At 34.9% G+C, this 19,574-nt stretch overlaps 1 protein-coding gene across 1 annotated transcript in view; it reads left to right on the top strand.

Annotated features, from left to right (window-relative positions):
* LOC150099263 (uncharacterized) overlaps window positions 1-19,282 on the top strand; it is a 151,920-nt gene extending 132,638 nt beyond the window's left edge. Inside the window, exons 9-11 of the mRNA XM_090404295.1 lie at window positions 7,160-7,297; window positions 12,709-12,778; window positions 19,165-19,282. Of these exons, the coding sequence (XP_090260421.1) occupies window positions 7,160-7,297; window positions 12,709-12,778; window positions 19,165-19,282 (326 nt within the window). The remainder of the gene's footprint in view (window positions 1-7,159; window positions 7,298-12,708; window positions 12,779-19,164) is intronic.
* Window positions 19,283-19,574: the final 292 nt, after the last annotated feature.

Genomic DNA, 19,574 nt, shown 5'->3' with positions numbered 1-19,574 from the left:
AATGGGATTTCTACTTAATATATTTATGGATTGATGTTTGTGAATGTCTTTAGGTGAGAGATGAATTTCATCCCTGTGTGACACTCCGCTTATTGGAGGCTTGAAAATTTTCCATATTTTGCCATTAGAGTCTAAGCTTTTAATGTACAATATGCGATATCAGTCAACTGTTAAGCAGCTATTTATTCTTCACATGCTGGCTTAGGGATACAAATAACTAAGAATGAAAAATGCCGAACTGAATAGCCTATGTTTTTATTTTACACTATATTTTAATTTACGAGATCACGATGTCTTTTAAGATTATCTAAGCTGTGGTCATGGCTGGGTAACGGCAATGCCGAGTCTCAGTTAAAACTTCATTAGTACAGCATTGCCATATTTATTTAAAGGTAAAGCCATCTCTAAAAATTCGGACGATCCCTAGGCCACTCAATCGTGGGCAAAAGACCGTCCATCTCAGTGTTGGCTCCACTCAGTGATGGCCTTCCACCCACCACCGAGTAGAACCGCTCAAATTCCGAAGAAAAGCATTCACCAACAAAACCCCTAAGCGGGCCGTGCCGGAGAACACTTTCCCCGGAGACTCAAATTGCTCCCTTAAGGCAAAAACCTTAAGAGAGCGAACTCACTCTCGAATCTCAGCGCCCCAGGGGGGTAACGGCAACAGCCGAACCTCCGTTAAACTTCATTAGTACAGCATTGCCATCTGTTACCCTTGGTTCAAGTAGCTTTATTCCACCCAAATTATCTAATCTGTGAAGAATATATAATCTATCTAGATATTAAGTTCATAATTTATCTAATGGTGTGTAAGAGTAAATTTAAAATATTTAAGTTTTCTATAGACTTTTTATAAAAATTATTATTTTAGATTACTTAATATTTATTTTTTTAAAATACAGTATTTAATAATCGTTTTAATATTTTGAAGTTACCAACGAAATATCCTTAGCGATCTTTTTCTCGAATACATTTCATACATTTGCATCTTCATTTTATCCTGATTCTAATAATACTTATCACCTGGTGAGGAAATTATTAACATCTGATTTTATCTTAGTCTGATAAAATTGTAATTCTTATTTCTACATACTACTTTTGTTCGTGGAAGTGGATATGTTCGATGGTGAGAACTCTCATATGCACTATATGCATATTTTGCATATACAACAATATTTATGCATATAATCTCAAACCATTCCACGTTCTTTCCATCGGAGACACGGTTAACGTCCTCCTTTAAACAGAGGGATTTCGATCTCGTATTTTCACAGGGATAATAACACTTAGCGGAGGTCTGTCATACTGGGCTTAGCTATTAATTCACTGGAATAATAATGTAACTAATATTTTACTTAAAATTAAAATGTATTATATAAAATTCTATATATTATTATATGACATTACAGTACCTCATAAATGCATTTAATAAATTTGTAAAATTAATAATTTATTTTTAAAAAGATGTAATCATAATTATAGCCTTTAACAGTAATTAGTATTATTGATATTTTCAATGTCTTCAAAACTATTATTGAGATATTATTATACACCTTCAAATATATTGTATCCTGCAAAACATACAATGCTCCTTAATTATTTCAAGAATATATGCCACAGAAGTTGTGATATACTTTCTGTTTGACCACTGCCTAATACCGGACCATTTATGCAGAGTGGTACTTTACAACGTGTAAAATACTACAAACATTTGTTACAGATGGAGTTCGGGTGCTTTAGCTCAGTCCAAAGCAACTGCACTGGAAACTTTTCAATTTCTTTGGCTTTGAGACGCCTAATCTGGGTAAGAAAGAAGAGGTGCTCTTTACGTATATCAAAAACATCTGGGTACAACCTTTTCACGGAAATTTGCTTGGAGAATCGCTTGCGGCCGACTCGCGGCAAAACTAGTGAAATCACAATATCGTCCCCCACCTTATGACCCTCTTTTGCGAAGTACGTCATGCAATTAAAACTGTAGGGCACCTCTTCTACCTGTGCAGCGCATTTGGCGAAGATTGGCTGAAATGCTCAGGATCCCGTTGCCCACTTTCTCTGAGGTGGTGCTATTGCAGTCCCCCCCCCCCAGAAGAAAAAACAATAAATACTAGTTTTTTTCATCAATGTTATAAAATACCACATATGGAAAATACGTAAAAAGATCTCCTCAGGGAAGATCATCAAATTAGGAACTGCTTCTCCGCCTATCTCCCTCGATTCCTGCAGCAGGAAAGATACCTCTGGGGCAAAGAACTGTTCCTAAGGAGATGATGTAGGTCCCCCCCCCCCAACCATACGTCAAATTACACATGGGGGAATTAAAGTGTGCATATATTTATAACATCATTGTTTTTAAACTCAGATTTTATTAGTTTTGTCTAATTTCATTTCGTTGCAATGTGAGGGGGGGGGGGAGTCGGCCTGAACAACCCCGGGCTGCGAAGGCCGACATCAATCTCCCTAATTTGTTCACTTGTTTAATCCGTTTATTAAGTTCCACAGGCTTTTATACTTCGTATACTTGTTTTCATAGTACTTTTTTTATTCTTTTTATCGTTTTCTCTTGTTAGGTTTTTTAGTGTATTTTTTTCCCCTTTTTTGGGACTTTTCCTGAGGCCTCTATCACTATTTCTCTCTCTCTCTCTCTCTCTCTCTCTGCTGAATCTCACCGCCACTTTTATACTCAAAAGGCTAATGATGAGAGACTTGAACTAAAAAAAAAGCTATTTGTACTTTGGCAATGTTTAAGCTTAAATTATAAAGTAAAGGAATGCACCAAGCTTAGAAATTCCACGTGAATACGAAACAAAATGTAAGATAAGAACTTTTGTTTTAGCTATCACGTTGAGCGTAAAAATTAAAAATGCAACGGTAAGCTGTAAACCACGTGTGGTAAGCTTGTAACTTGTAATTCAGTCACTTGGACTGAAGTTAATGATCTCCGAATTCTCACAGCGAGTCGTTTGGCATCGGTACGCGATTCGCCCCCATCTTAAGAAAAAAAAAAAAATTTGTTGTCATATTAATCGGCCTGCAAGGAGCAGATGAGTCAACGCTTAGGATTCCTCGTTAAACTTATCACTGCTATCGTACTTGCGTCTATATTTGACGTGAAATATCTCGAGGTCTGAACTTGACAGAACATTTATTAAACACACAGTCCCATAGACAACTGCCACCTCGAACACACAGAAGGTGTTGTCCTGTTATATTAATGAAAATTAAGGAACGCAAATAAGCACTTCCAGCATGCACGCTCATGAGTTTTTCGGGACGAAAATAATTACAAATTATACCAAAAACTATCTTAAATAAGAGCTTTCCTTGGCGGCTTCTATCGCAAATCGCAGGAAACATACAAAGATGGATTATTTTTCTGCTCTCCTAATTCTCGGAGTTCCCCCCAAAAGATAAGAAAGTGCGCGGGACTCATTTGGAATGGATTCAGGAAGGAAGGAAGGAGGTGACCGAAGATATATGCAGTTTGTGATGTGAAGGATTATGACTGTGCACTAATCTCACCACGTAAACACCGGCAGGAAGGCCTGATATTAGAGAAGAGTGGCTGGCTGAAGTATGGGACTAATGCATGTAGCGCCATCTATATCATTTATTGATGAAAGGGGTTAAATTCACGAAGAAGAATAAGCCAAGCAGGTGATGTTGTCATGTATAATTTTAAGCATTTTTTTATTTATTTAAGAGTCTGCATGTCTTACAGAGCAGTAAAATAATATTCAAAATGCTAATGAGACGGAATTTTTGAAGTAATAGTAATACATTTTTGATCTGTAATTCAATATTAACCTATTAATTTTTTTTCTAAATGTTAATCGTTGATTTCAGGCGATAATACTTTCTTTTGAAGCAATTTGGCAGATGTCAAGAACTTGCGTCATTTTTTAATTAAAAAATGAAGTTTTCTTTAGCGTATCATCCCATTCCGCTGCTTTTTAACATTTCAGGAGGATTTCAGTTGACTTTTGCTGTTTTCTTAGAAAAATCGAACGAATATTGCTCCTTTAGTTTACACAGGACGATTGTGATAGACAGCTATCAAAACAAGTTATAACGCGTGAATGAATTAGAGCTACGTTTTAGAACTGGTTAAGGAAAAATACTGTTCCTATTCTATCTTCTAGGATGCAAAGAAACATCCCATTATCACCTAGACTTTAATGAGGTAATAAACTTCTACTGAGATTTTTTAAAAGTTTGATTTTGTTAGCTGACTGAAACACGTGCATCAATTTTAAAATTTGGTTGCACTTGGTTTGGGAAAAATTAGCGCTCTGTGTTGAAGAATGCAGCACTTTTGGTCAAACAGAATTGAAAGTGTTGTAATGGCTTCAGAAATTGACAAAAGAGGCTGATGGATGAACTGTCACATTTGTGTTTGAAAAAGTCTCAAGACTTTTAAAGTAAAATTTAAATGAATTGTAATTTCTCTTCTCAAGTCACAATATCAAATGCTGGTAACCACAAAAGATGGTTGTAGGAACTAATGCAGTGAACTAATAATAATAATAAAGTAATATAACTTAGATGACTTCTAAGTGGTCTTATATGCCATTATCAACAGAGAAACGAAATAGGCTAATGTGTGGGTATAGAGCCATCATCCTGTTGGTAGTACGTAAATGTTTTTGATGAGTGAATAAGGTCAAATTCTTTGCACTCATGCCGACGCGATGAAGGTACAAGCTCTTCAACATCCTAAAAACTCCAGAATGTCATATATGGCCATTGTTGTTTGTTGATTTGAAACTATTACCGAATTAATTTGTTTACGAAAGCCAGTATATTGAGTTTGTTGCATGTAGTACAGGCTGCTTGAAGGGAGAAAAACCTTTGTAAAGATTCTTCGAGTCCTGTACGGCATTCAAATTCAGATCTTTCCGACTTTGGATCATTTGATACTAACCGAGATGTGAAAATTTGTCATGCAAAGCAGTTGGCCATCAAAAGTACAATAAATTTGCAATAGTATAAGTTACTAATAATTGAGATGACAAATCTTGTCTGTAGATTTCAACTATTTTAAAAAATTAGGAATGATCAAGTCGTTATAACGAGATAATTTCTCATTTATGTCGTGTTGAAATATGTGCGACATAAATAGAGAAAAATAATTATAACTATAAACAACATATTGAACTTTCTCCTTTCCCGAATTCCAATCAACAAATTCATTCACATTATATTATGTATTATCATGTACCAGTCCTTATAAGGACTGGCTTAAAGGGGCCAAGCAAGAATGCTTTTTATCTTCCCCGTTATCTGTAGAGGACAGTGTAGGGATAAGGTGTTATTGACCTATTAAAGCTCTGATCATGGCAGGAGGGTAACAGGAATAGCCGAGTCTTAGTTAGAACTTCATTGGCTACAGCACTGCCATCCATTACCCTCCAAGAGTATTAATCATCACATATCATCACGGTCGATCTTTTTTCTCTTCTATCATATACCAGTTCTTAAAAGAACTGGGAGATGGACTGAGTCCTTGACTCTTTATCCCGTCATCTGAATGACGAAAATCTGTGTGGATGGGGTGTTATTGAGCTAAAAGCTCTAGTAATGGCTGGTTAGCGGCAATAGCCGAGCCTCAGTTAAAACTTCATTGGCTACAGCATTGCCATTTGTTACCCTGGAAATCCTAAAAAGAACTTTAGGATGCCTCTCCACCTATCATGTACCTGTGATAGTTCTTAATTGTTCTTAAAAGAACTCGGAGATGGACTGAGTCCTTGACTCTTTATCCCGTCATCTGAATGAAGAAAATCTGTGTGGATGGGATGTTATTGAGCTAAAGGCTCTAGTCAAGGCTGGGTAACGGCAATAGCCGAGCCTCAGTTAAAGCTTCATTGGCTACAGCATTGCCATTCGTTACCCTGGAAGTCCTAAAAAGGACTATATATATATATTATATATATATATATTTTTTTTTTTTTCATGTACCTGTGAACTAGTAACTAGTAACATTACTGGCTTAACGGGTGAAGCAAAAGCTTTTCATATTCCCGGCTATCTTAATAGAGACTGTGAGTTGAGAGAGTTTATGAACTAATTGCTCGCCCTGAGTGGGCTAAGAGATTAATCCTCAGTGTTGGGGTTGAGGATGGCTTTAGGTCTTTTGTGCTTAGAATAGTCCATTGCATCATAGTCAGCAGCCATTTGGATTAGTCTGTTAGGGTGCACAGTTGCTTTTGAGAAGAATTTGGTTGCTATAGTCTGCATGAAAGTATAAATATAGGGACCTCCGTGTCCCAGTGCAGTTGGACAGTTCGGATGAACCATGGGACGCCCAGGATCATTCTAAGACACTTGTTCTGAATGCGTTGTAATTTAATAATATTCGAGTTTGAAGTATGGCTCCAGGCCGGTGAGGCGTAGGTGAATATTGGACGAACTATCAGTTTGTATATGAGAAGTTTGATTCTGGTGCTCAGTTTACTGTTTCTGTTAATTAACGGATAGAGCTGGGCTACGGGTTTTGATGTGTTTGCACAGAAAATTTTATATGAACATAGAATATTTTAAATATTATTTTTCCCTTTATTTTTTTTGGTGTATTTTAAAATTTATTTAATAAATCATTTTAATTTTATTTTTCATATTGTAATTTTAAGTTTTTAAATTTATTTTTATAAATGATCTTATGTTTTATAAATAAATTTATTTTTATTTCCAGATTTTAATTAATTTTAATTTTATTTCTACAAACCATCTTAGATTTGATTATTATATCGACAATTTCCATATTATCTGTATTGAAATGCATTTAAATTGATAATCACATAACAATCAATGGGAAAGATATATTAAGCTCTTTTATTATTATAATTATTATTCCGTGTTCAGTTCAAACGGGTTATTTCCAACTTATGGAGAACTGTTTTAAAAGATGTCTTATCATCTCAGATATATCTAAGTTTATCAATATTCGATAGAGGAAGCTGTTGAACTTAGCTCATGACCATATTTCCTTTTGTTGAGCTTTCCAAGTCCTTTGTAGTGAGTTATTCCGTAGCTAAAACGTCATGGAAGATTTTAAGTGTTTTATAGTTGCAACAAATATAATTTTTATTTTTTAATATTAAGTTCACGCAAATAATTTCTAATGTATCTTAATGTATGCGTTTTCTGTCTACAGTGGCGGGCACTGCAGCAGTTGCGGGGACAGCTGTGGCTGGAGTTCCTGCTGCAGAGTATGCATACTCATCTCCTTACACTCAGTATTCTTCTGCAGCAGCTTACGGCGCTTATGGTTATGGCTCAGGAGGAATTATAAGTAAGTTTATTTTCAATTCAGTTAATAAATAAGAATACAATCAGTAATATTGTATAACTATTATTATTATTATTATTATTATTATTATTATTATTATTATTATTATTATTATTATTATCAGGACTCCGTGGAGTCCAAAGACTCATCGCAAGCAGTTACACTTTCACACACACAGTTTAGCACAAAACGCCTTAAATATATCCACCGTCTCCGCACTCACTATACTCTGTTAATGCATTCCAATTACTCACCACTCTCCATGCAAAAAAAACCTGCTCCCGAACCCCTTGCTCACACTCTCATACAGCTTCCAGAGATACCCTCTTGTTCTCTCCCTATCTTCACCCATTCTATGCAAAACCTCCCCCACATTAATCAGGTAATAGATTCTTAACAGCTTATATGTCTCGATTATATCCCCTTCTCCTCCTCCTACTCCTATTCACCAATTCCTGCAAATTGTGTTTTCTCAATCTGTCTTCATACTCAACATTCCAGAGACTAGAAACCATGTTAGTCAATCTTCTTTGGACCTTTTCCAATACTTCATCTTTTTCAAAACTAGGTGACCAAATCTGTGCACAGTAATCCATATGTGACCTGATCAAAGTATTATAGAAGGGAACCATAACTGCCTTACGTCTACACATCAGTATACTCCGCATTGCTCTCATTATCCGCTGTGCTGTGCTCACAATTTTATCAACGTGTCACCAAAAACTTAGGTCCTTGTCTACAATCGCTGTTAGGTCTATCATCTCTTTTAGCAAGATATTTCAACTGTATACTCTACATCCCATCTTTCCTTCACAAATTTTAAAACCTTTACAACCTTGTACATTAAACTGATATTCCCACTGACTTATCCATTGAGCCAGTGCATGTCCAGCCAGTCAGGTCCAGTCAGTGCAGCCAGTCAAGTCCTCTTGAAAAGCTACATCATCTGCTCTACTCCTCAAAATTTGAGTATTTTATCAATAACAAACGAATTCCATAAAAACAACAAATATTGCAATCTATAATCATACAAAGCTAATGATAATACAGGAAAATTTACATATTTAAAAGTGATAAAATTGAATACACCAGTTATGTGTCACATTCGAAGTTTTGGCTCCATATTTGTGTGTGTGTGTGTGTGTGTGTGTGTGTGTGTGTGTGTGTGTGTGTGTGTGTGTGTGTGTGTGTGTGTGTGTGTGTGTGTGTGTGTGTGTGTGTGTTTGACGCATCCTTAAGCAATGTATGTATTTTAAGGTTTCTTTAATAGTTCTTTTGGGTGGTTAATATAAAACAGTACAGTGATGAAAGAAAAAAAAAAGAACACCACCGGCGTTGAAATAATATGCACATTAAATGCACATTAGTTACTTGAAACCGTTACATGATTTAATCTTACTCTTCTGTTACTGATTTAATCTTACTTCTCTCTCCTTCCCCCCACTTGTCGGTCACCCACGAATTCATTATCCTCTCGCATTTACTCTGCTGACCGGAAGCCTTGATGGAGTTGAAATTTTATGGCTAACAAAGATGTAAAAAGAATGATATCAAGTACCAGATCAAATTTAAATCATGAAAAAAAATCCTTAACTACTTGTATATGAAAGGTGTAATCAGAGGGTTCATATATCATCCGAAAAAAAAAGAGCGGGAAACAACAAAAAAGGGAGAAATAGAGTATTTAGTTGGAGCACTGAAGAGGAAACAACAGCTGAGATTGTTCCTTGTTTATTTTTAAAGCAAGAAACTGACTATATTTCAAATTACTTTTTTAAAACATATGGAAGAATGCTTTTTTCATAAGGACTGGCTTAAAGGGGCGAAGCAAGAATGCTTTTCATCTTCCCCGTTATCTGTAGAGGACAGTGTAGGGATAAGGTGTTATTGAGCAATTATTAAGGCTCTGATCATGGCAGGAGGGTAACAGCAATAGCCGAGCCTCAGTTAGAACTTCATTGGCTACAGAATTGCCATCCCTTACCCTCCAAGGGTATTGGATAAGAATGCTTTTACATATAGTCCTTATAGTCCTTATAAGGACTGGCTTAAAGGGGCGAAGCAAGAATGCTTTTCATATTCCCCGTTATCTGTAGAGGACAGTGTAGGATAAGGTGTTATTGAGCTATTAAAGCTCTGATCATGGCAGGAGGGTAACAGCAATAGCCGAGCCTCAGTCAGAACTTCATTGGCTACAGCATTGCCATCCATTACCCTCCAAGGGTATTGGATTGAATGAATCAATCACCGCATCTCACGGTCGATTGATTTTCTCTCCCTTTTACATATACTTGTGTTAACATGTGCTTTATTGAAAGGTTATGCTAGGAAACTTATTGTGTTGCATACCAAAACAGAGACAAACTTTTGAAATCAACTGTTGCAATGATAATAAATATAAAAAAATAATAAATAAAAATAGGTAAAATGAATAATATAAAAATAAATAAAATAGATTAAAGAAACCTTTGCATGTTTGAGGCGTTATATCTAAGTTCAGCAATGTTCAAAATCCAACAGGAAATAGTTTAATAAAGCAAAATTGAATTTGAGTCTCAGTTTCGAGTGGTTCTGATGAGTCTTGTATTTTAGACTACAAGAAGGTTACTGTCGAGACAACTGGTAGCAATTTATAAATTTCATTCCTTAATCTGTGGCGTATATAGAGAGAGTAGTGGAAAAGAATGTACCTATTCAAGGTGTCCCAAAGGTCTGCACGTTGGTAGAATATTTTATATTTTATTTTCTCTAAGCACATATATTCATCATACGGTTCTATAAAAGTTTTTTTTTTCACTAAAAATGATATAAATTATAAGCTCTATTTTGTATTCTATTTGAGTATTATCGAGAATATTCGTAATTACAATAGGGACATTGCAGTAAAATGTAATACAATGGGATTCACTATTAGAATAAGAAAATATCACAGATATATTTTGTATATACAAAACAACACACACACGCGCGCTCGCAGTATAAACTGAACCACCGAGATACATTGAATATAGACTCGATCACTGACATTGATTATGATTTTTAAATTTCTATTAATAACAATACGTGGTACTTACAGAACTTTAAGTTTTGTAAAAACTTAAAGTTCTGTAAGGCCCGCAGGCAGTTCGACTACAGGCCTTAAAGTTCTGTAAGTACTTTAGGTTATGAAAGCCGAGATCGACTTTCATAACCTTTTAGGAAAAGGTAGTTAATGTTATGTCTAAATGTATATTTTGTGTACAAATTGCCACCTTTTCCCCTGGCCGTTTTTCACGGTGAGAAAGCGAGTGAGCTACTGAAACCTCAAATCTAATTAACTTCTGGAATTCATAAAATTATGATAGTTTCTTTCGATTATTACAACGACATAATACAGTTTACAAAAAAAAATAGAATACTGCGTTTTAATCCTCCAAAATAAAATCAAAATAGGCATCTAAAATGTATATGTTACCTCTATTAATAGGTATATGATCCTAAATACTCAACACATTTTTTGTTTATTTCGAAAAGGCTTCTTGAAGGATTTTGTTTTGATGTGACGACTCTTTGTGTGTGTGTGTGTGTGTGTGTGTGTGTGTGTGTGTGTGTGTGTGTGTGTGTGTGTGTGTGTGTGTGTGTGTGTGTGTGTGTGTGTGTGTGTGCACGTCGTTGGACCACCACGGTGGTATTAAAACCTTTAGAAATTGTAGAAACCTTTAAAACAAGTGCAACCATTCTACGGAGTCTAACCCTTCATGGTTCGACTCCATAGAACATTTTTTTTCTCTTTTTTTTTTTGTTCATTTCCTGTATTTTGGATCAGTCTTCCAGCTTCTGTTTTTCTTACAAAATTGCAATCTGGATCTTCAAAACACAGTTAAAAAAACTGTTAAGAAAATTTTTCGATTTCCTCGATTTTCTGCCCATCCTTAGTAATCATATGATAATCGAGCATCTCATGCATGCAATTGCTATCAATGCTTCCTTAGCAGCTTCGTGTGACGCTACTCAGAAACTTAATTAAAGTTGGCTTCAATGATGTTAGAATGCTTGCCAGCACTATCGTATTTAGTCGGTGACAGAAAAATAAAAATTATTATCACCACCCATAAAAAGGAATTTCAAATTAGCAAATAGTTGAAATTAAAAATATATATATATGAAGATAGTCACTTCCTATTTGGATAGTTATTTGATCTTACTCTCAGGGGGGTATGAAAAGTTTTTCGATTTTGGGATTCGAGATCCTTCAAAGAGGACCATTAGCCATCTTTCGAATTATTATAGTTTACAATGTAGTCTAATTCGACTGCTACCAGATTTCTTTTTTTTTTATCATCAATATAAATGAAAAAGAAACAAAAAGTCTGCTTAAAACTGCACTGCATCCAGCAAGTCAGGTTCGAGTTCGTACAGCTGAGATTTAATAGGTTTAATCTCTTTTGTGACAGATAAGTTCAGAGGACGAAGCTTAATTCTCTATTCCTCTCTCTTTTATATAGCTGTCTCCATGACTTCTTAAGCGATCCTAACTGGGTTTTTCTAGGAAAACATTGTAGCGGGAACACCCATCTTGTTCAATCTTTCATTTCTTCACTCCAATGTCAGACAAGAATTATAGGAGAAAAAAACAAGTCAATGACATCTAACTCTCCTCCTCTGCCTCCTTTCCCTCAGCAATGTTTGGTTAATATTTTTTTCTACATGCGATTCTGAACTCATCAGATAAGTATCAACATTCTTATGTTGATACTTATATTTGAGATAAGCTAATGGGAAAAAGTATGTTGACATTTGATTTATTATCATTTCTGTTATGCTTAAACTGGAGCCAAACCTTTAAACTAAATATTAGATCCTGTTATTCGGAGAGAGAGATGTGATGCTACGTGTCTTCATCTCTTCTAGACATCTTTGCTAATTCATATATTTCCAAATACCTGTACCTCGAAACAATAATAGAAAATAACCTTTCGTTGTTCTCCCGACCGAAGAGGGCCTATTAATTGTTCTTTTCTTTTACAGAATATAATATAATATTTTATATTATATTCTATGGTTCATCTTGTAGCTATCAGAAGTTATCGCCACTGTTTTTCTATGATATATTTCACACTGTTGGTTAAGGAATTCTAGGGGTGGAATGCGATTGATTCTGTTTTTTATTCGAGGAAAGACCATCGGCCTTTAAAGAGTTTATTATGTATATATACAAACGACGAAAGCTAACATTTGATTTGACTAACAATGACTAACAATATTTTCTGAACATCAAGTTATTTAATTCAAAATACTTAGAATAAAAAAACGGTGTATTATTGTAACTTTCTAATAAAAATTAAAGTTAAGAAATAATTAAGAAATATTTTAATTTTTACCAAAAATTTATTGATAAAATATTTCTAATATTTTAAAATTTATTTTAATTATAGATTTTATAGCTTCCAAAGAACAATCGTTTCGACGTTCTGTTTGGTGTTTGAAAGACCTAGATTCGAATCCGTAAGCAAAATACAACCTTTATAAGGGCTTTTTTTTAACTGAAGGTAGGGTTAGCGAGTCTTAAGAAGGTGAATGGTTTACCCCCCCCCCCTCGGAAACAGTTTTTTCATTTGCCTGTTTTGCCGAATGAAAAAATGTAAACGATAGAATTAACCATCCCATCAAAAATTTAATCAGGTGACATGACAGGCCATTAAGCCTAACACGCAAGGGATCATGGGAATGGGATATAAAATTTAAAACATATTTCTCATGTGGAAACAAAGATGATTCTTTGTTATTAAATGTGAGTTGAACAGGAAATGAATTTTGTTCGGCTATAATTTTCTTCTCCAGTAAATGATTTTAATAACAAAATTAATAACGCCTGGATACGAAGCTGTAATTTGATTCCATCTTCTTCTTCTTGATCCAGTTATGATTCAAAATCAAAGTAGCACACATTTTCTTCAATTTGATTGCTATTTCGGTTCTTATCAAGTGTATATGGGATTCTAATGTAAACTGGTTTATAATTACGATAAAAAGCCAAACGGCTATTTTTTCTGGCGAAGTTAATTAAATTAAGGGAATAAAATTCCCTCATTATTATTATTATTATTATTTTAATTAACTTCGCCAGAAAAAATAGCCGTTTGGCTTTTTATCTTATAATATATGGGCACACCTTTCTGGCATTCGTATAGTGAAGATATGTAAGTGCTTTTCATATCATCCAGATCTTCCTTTTCACTGATGAGACCTCAAAAAAGGTTGAAACTGGTCTGGGTAGTGACCTCTCCTCATAACGTAAGATAGTATTACATCTCCTAGGAGCTGTGTTTTACATTATGAGAAAATATCAAGGATAGTAAGGGGGCTTGTTCCACCTTTGCTTCGAGTTGTACTACCAGATGTTCACTTACGCTTGGATTCGCCAATAGTTCTTTGGCATGAAACTCTTAGATCGTAGCTTTCGCTCTCAGAGTTTCGCATATTGGCTGTAAAATAAAATAATAAGGGATTTTTATCCCCTCAATTTAATTTAATAAACTGGTTTAGTTAAACAGGAACTTTGTTCTCCTAAAATCGAGTGCTCAAAGGCCTGCCGAATGCGAGGATCATTAGCGTGTTGAAACATGAAAGATTCTCTGGCATCCCTACAAAATTGTCAGCTACGGAGTTGTCCAAAATGCTATACGATACGGCAGTAAGGATGGTTTTCGGCGCAAGAATTAACGATTGCAATATGATCCCGCAGAATCATGTTAATTCTTCCTAACTTGTTTATCGTAAAATTGCAAAAAATAGCTGCGATAGTCACTTGGTTCAGTTTATTTCGCAGTAGTGTGTTTTGCTTCATAATAATAAATAAAAGAATAATAATAATAATAAAAAACTCGCGTGTATCCTAATCCCAACACCACATTTTTTTATATGCGATTACTAAGGTCACCATAAAAAAAGAAAAAAAATATACGAAATACATTCTTGTTCGAAATCGAATATCCTACTTAATTCTCTTTAATTTTTTTTCTATTAATATTTATGCTTAAAACTTTATTTATTCCTAAAATTTTTTTGTATTATTTCATTATCTTTGTAATTTTGTATTATTTAGATATTATTAAAAATCCACCTTTTTGAAAATATGAAAATGAATCATTATAAACAACGTCTCGGTCAGACTTACCTAATGGATATTAGTATGGATTTTATCACTGCTGAGAAAGTACATGTCAACCAACATTTAGATAAATGCCATGAAAAATCTGGCAGTTGCCCTTGACATGTTGTCAGGACATTTTTTATGACAACTCCACCCACGAGTAGAAAATTTGAGATAGAGTATACTACTAGCATGGGTGGGCTATTGGTTAAATAATTCGAAAATCCTTCTCTACAGAACAAGCAAATATTTAGACTCTTTGCTTTAAGCCGCCATGAAAAACATCTTTAACTTGAACCACTTTAACTGTTCGTGGGGGGGGGGGGGGAAGAGTCAGTGGTATCCAATCAACGGTCCGTAATTCTTTTACTGTGTCAACAAAGTATAACACGACACGTCCGTTTTCTGAAATACGCAAATATGATCAGATATCTACTAATTGGAGCCAAATATATATATATATATATATATATATAATCACCCATATTTATTTGTTTAAACATTTTAAAATTAGTGGAAAGCAATTTAAAATAGACATCGAATTTTAAAAGTTGAAAATTACAATGAAAAAAAAAAGGTGCGAAGATAATACCACTTTTTAGCAATATTGAATTGTAGTCGCAATTTATTTATTTTATTTTATTTATTTATTTTTTGGCTAGATGGGCGAAGCAAGAATGCGCTTCATATTCCCCGTTATCTGTAGAGGAAAATGTAAGGATAGAGTGTTATTGAGCGATGAGCTCTGATCAATGCAGGACGGTAACAGCAATAGCCGAGCCTCAGTTAAAATTTTATTGGCTACAGCGTTGCCATCCACCATTACCTTCCCTGGATACCCATTTTAGTCGCCTCGTACGACATGCATGGGCTGCAGTGGAGCTGTTCTTATCCTGGCCATCACACAGGAACAGTTGTAATTTATATTTCGTGTAACAAATTCGATATCAGATTTTGTTACTAAATTAAATGGTAAATTTAACAATTTTAAAAAAATATTAAAATCGTTAAAACATTTAAATTTACTTTCCAAAAATAAAAATAATCTTAAATTCTAAACAGTATTTTATATAAATCTTAAAAATGTTAAAATAAAATATTATTTCAAATATAAATCTTAAAAATATTTAAATGAAATATTATTTCAAATTACTACCATTACGAGAATACCTTGGATAACGTTTTAACTATATCATGGATATTAAATATAAATCTATAACCAATTTAAAATATAGTATACTGTACTTGTATATATAATAAATTATTAAATAGTGCATTTTAATTTAATTATTGAAGTTCTTCAAGAGTCTTTCTTTTTCTATCTACTCCCTTATTTCTATATATCTTTCGCTAATGTGTTAAATTTAGATCCAAATTTAATTATTATTATTTTTTTTTGTGTACGATATTCCAATTGCTACATATTTCAATGTGACCAATAAGGAATACAAACATATCTAGCGATTCAATTAACTGTTACGATTTAGATAAATGCAGGAATATTTAACTTAATTATATATAGAACTTGCATGTGTATATAATTTAATTTAATATTTATTAACTATTTTAAAAATATTTTAAAAATAACTTCAGTGTAACTGTTTTATATACTACACCTTATTTACTTAAAATACCAATATTAATTTAAGCTAAGAAAATTTTATAGTCTTGGATATGTGGGGGGGGGGTTGTAAATTTTGAGGTGGAATCAATCGACCGTTAGATGCGGTGATTGATTCATTCAATCCAATACCCTTGGAAGGTAATGGATGGCAATGCTGTAGCTAATGAAGTTCTAACTGAGGCTCGGCTATTGCTGTTACCCTCCTGCCATGATCAGAGCTTCAATAGCTCAATAACACCTTATCCCTACACTTTCTTCTACAGATAACGGGGAAGATGAAAAGCATTCTTGCTTCGCCCCTTTAAGCCAGTCCTTATAAGGAGTCTTGGATATGAAAAAGGCAAGAGATCGAAGTGAATCGACCGTGGGATGCGGTGATTAAAACCCTTGGAGGGTAATGGATGGCAATGCTGTAGCCAATGAAGTTGTAACTGAGGCTCGGCTATTGCTGTTACCCTCTTGCCATGATCAGAGCATTAATAGCTCAATAACACCTTATTTAATTTAGTCTCGGATATTACAAAATACCCCCAATCATGAGAATATGAAAAGCATTCTTCACCAATCTAGCTAATTTGTTTTTTTTTTTTAGTCTCGTATACTTAGTACGTAAATACTATTAAATAAATAAATAAATAAATAGTCTCGTGTACTGTTTTATACTAATTTATACTAATAAAACTAAATATGAAGTCTACGATGAATTAATGTTAGTAAATGTATCAAAGAAATGTACCCATATTTCCAAATCGGTTTTAAAGGATTGTATAAAATCTTTGGCAATCGCTTCTTTGGTACTCAGTTTTTCTTTTCGGTACAGAAAATGTAAACTGTCACAGATTAATTTTATGTGCGCTGAATCATCAGATTGAATACTCCTTTGAAATAACTACCAAATATCCAGAGAAGCAGATTGCCACTTAATTTCAACGTTCTCTGTTGTTGCTTATATAAAAACGTTTTTTTTTTTTCTTATTGAAAGTCAATAAGATGCTACATCATTCCAGTAATAAGTAATTTACATTTCCTCTTAAAGTCTGCATATGAAACACTGGAAAAATGTTTATGATTTACCGAGTTCAACAATCAAGTTTTAGAATGTGGATAATATTGATATTACAGAGGAAAATATAATCTTCACATTTATTGAGTCTACTATTCAGAAACATTTCTTTCTGTCACTTTTCCCATTTATTTGTCAAAAGTGTGATGTTGATGTGGCCATTTAGCAGAACTACTTAAATTATTTAACGCATACCTGGAATAATCAATTACAGTTGATATATGTGTATAATTGAACACCACAAGGTTTGTCAAATAAAAGAAATAGTAAAGGAAGAAAAGAAAATTGGTTATCCGTTTCGGAATTTCGGGTAAAGTCTTTTACCCGAAATTGCTACCATACGGCATTTGCTACCATAGGGTAGCAAATGGCAATACGGCAGCCAATGAAGTTTTAACTGAGGCTCGGCTATTGCCATCACCCAGTCATGATTAGAGCTTTTTAGCTCCATAACACCTCATCCACACAGATTTTCTTCATTCAGATGACGGGATAAAGAGTCAAGGACTTAGTCCATCTCCCAGTTCTTTTAAGAACTTTAAGGCTATCCGTTTCACATACGAATAGCTGGGAGGGTAATGGATGGCAATGCTGTACCAATGAAGTTTAACTGAGGTTCGGCTGTTGCTGTTACCCCCTTGGGCGATGAGATTCGAGAGTTTTTGAGTTCGCTCTCTTAAGGTTTTTGCTTTAAGGGAGCAATTTGAGTCTCCGGGGAAAGTGTTCTCCGGCACTGCCCGCTGAGGGGCTTTGTCGGTGAATTATTTTCCTCGGAATTTGAGCGGTTCGGCTCGGTGGTGGCGTGTGGGTGGAAGGCCATCACTGAGTGGAGCCAACGCTGAGATGGACGATTTTTCGCCCGCGATTGAGTGGCCTAGGGATCGTCCGAATTTTTAGAGACCTTTAAATATGGCAATATTGTAGCCAATGAAGTTCTGAGACTCGGCTATTGCTGATACCCTCCTGCCATGATCAGAGCTTTAATAGCTCAATAACACCTTATCCTTACACTGTCCTCTACAGATAACGGGGAAGATGAAAAGCATTCTTGCTTCGCCCTTTTAAGCCAGTCTTTATAAGGACATATATGGCTATCCGTTTGCAAAGAGAAGAAGGCGTACCATAGGATAGTAGCTTGCTGAGTGGGTCTCTGTGCCAGATCCTTTCAAATGCCTTAGTAATGTTGAGAACAACCTCTGGAATTTCCACAACCTTCTCCATTGCTTGATGTCAACTTTGGGTAGTGTAGGCTAGAAGGCCGTGAATCAAGAGCGGCGTATCACATATTACTGCTAACAAAGTAGCGAATTTCTCCACACATAGTGAAGACGTTTGCTGACCTTCTCCATGGTGTTTTGAATGTAGGCATGTTTTAATGAAGTTGAGTAGGAAAGACTGAAGAGGAGAAATACCATAGGAATGAATTCAACACAAGAAGGGAGATGTCGTCAGGGATAGACGGCTTATTTATGTGTAAGTTATTAAGGATTCTTCTTATTTCTTTATGGCAAATGATTACGGGGTAGTATGGCGTGAGCAGTTCTTCGTAAAGTGTGCTTGCGGAGGGAACTTTGCCTTGGTCATCATTTCAGGAATCGGAAGAGAAGCGTGATACCAGTAGTCATATGAAAGCAATAGAATCATGGAAGGGCAAACGTTGCATTCAATTGCCTTGGCGAAGAACCAGAAGACCCGACTCCCATCTGAACCGGTGGCGAGTTTGCAGCATTTGGCCCTTTGAATGATTTACATGGTTGAAAGGCCCAAATGTCTTAATTTCTTGGTTCCAAATAACATTATATAATGCCAAGGATTTCAGGTATAATGCTAAGGTTTTTTGCAGTTGTTGAGTGCTGCAGTATAGGCTGAGTATGACATTGGAGTTTCACGCTTGGACATCTCGTGATATGCTGAATTTCTTCCATGGGCTGTGTTCACATACGTTTTTTTTTGTAGAAACCAAGATTTAGACAGTGGAATAAATTTTATGTAGAATGAGGTATGAAGACTTTCATATCTGTGAATTATGACTATTATTCTTTTTTGAGCAGCTGTTTGGATCAGGATAGCATAATCAGTAGACGAGCCATGGAAAGAAGAAAAAAGAAGTCACAGACTCATCGAATTTGGAAGCCTAGTAATGCCAAAGCACACGAAACTAACTATTAGCGAAGGTTGTTTCATGTTGAAGGAGACTTAATGACTTTGTGGTGTGAGTTACAAAGGGGAGAAATAACATCCACTGTGTATTTGGAAGGGAGCTTGTTAAAGAGAAATCAAGGGTATTAACAGGATGATGAGGACTGCCTGGTATTCTGGTAATTATATGAACTATTTACCCTATTATTATAGGGGAAGGGATGCCAAGATATTTACCATTATTTCATTACTATCTCGGCTTCCATGCCAGCTGGAGAATGGAAGAAAACTTGAGTTGTAGACGAAATTCCTAAAATGATTA

This window comes from Typopeltis vanoorti, chromosome 14 (assembly GCF_054136105.1).
Source record: "Typopeltis vanoorti isolate ZY-2024b chromosome 14, IOZ_Tvanoo_1.0, whole genome shotgun sequence".
NCBI lineage: Eukaryota > Metazoa > Arthropoda > Arachnida > Uropygi > Thelyphonidae > Typopeltis > Typopeltis vanoorti.
The sequence above is the reverse complement of the archived record's forward strand: the minus strand, read 5'-3'. Positions and strand labels throughout refer to the sequence as shown.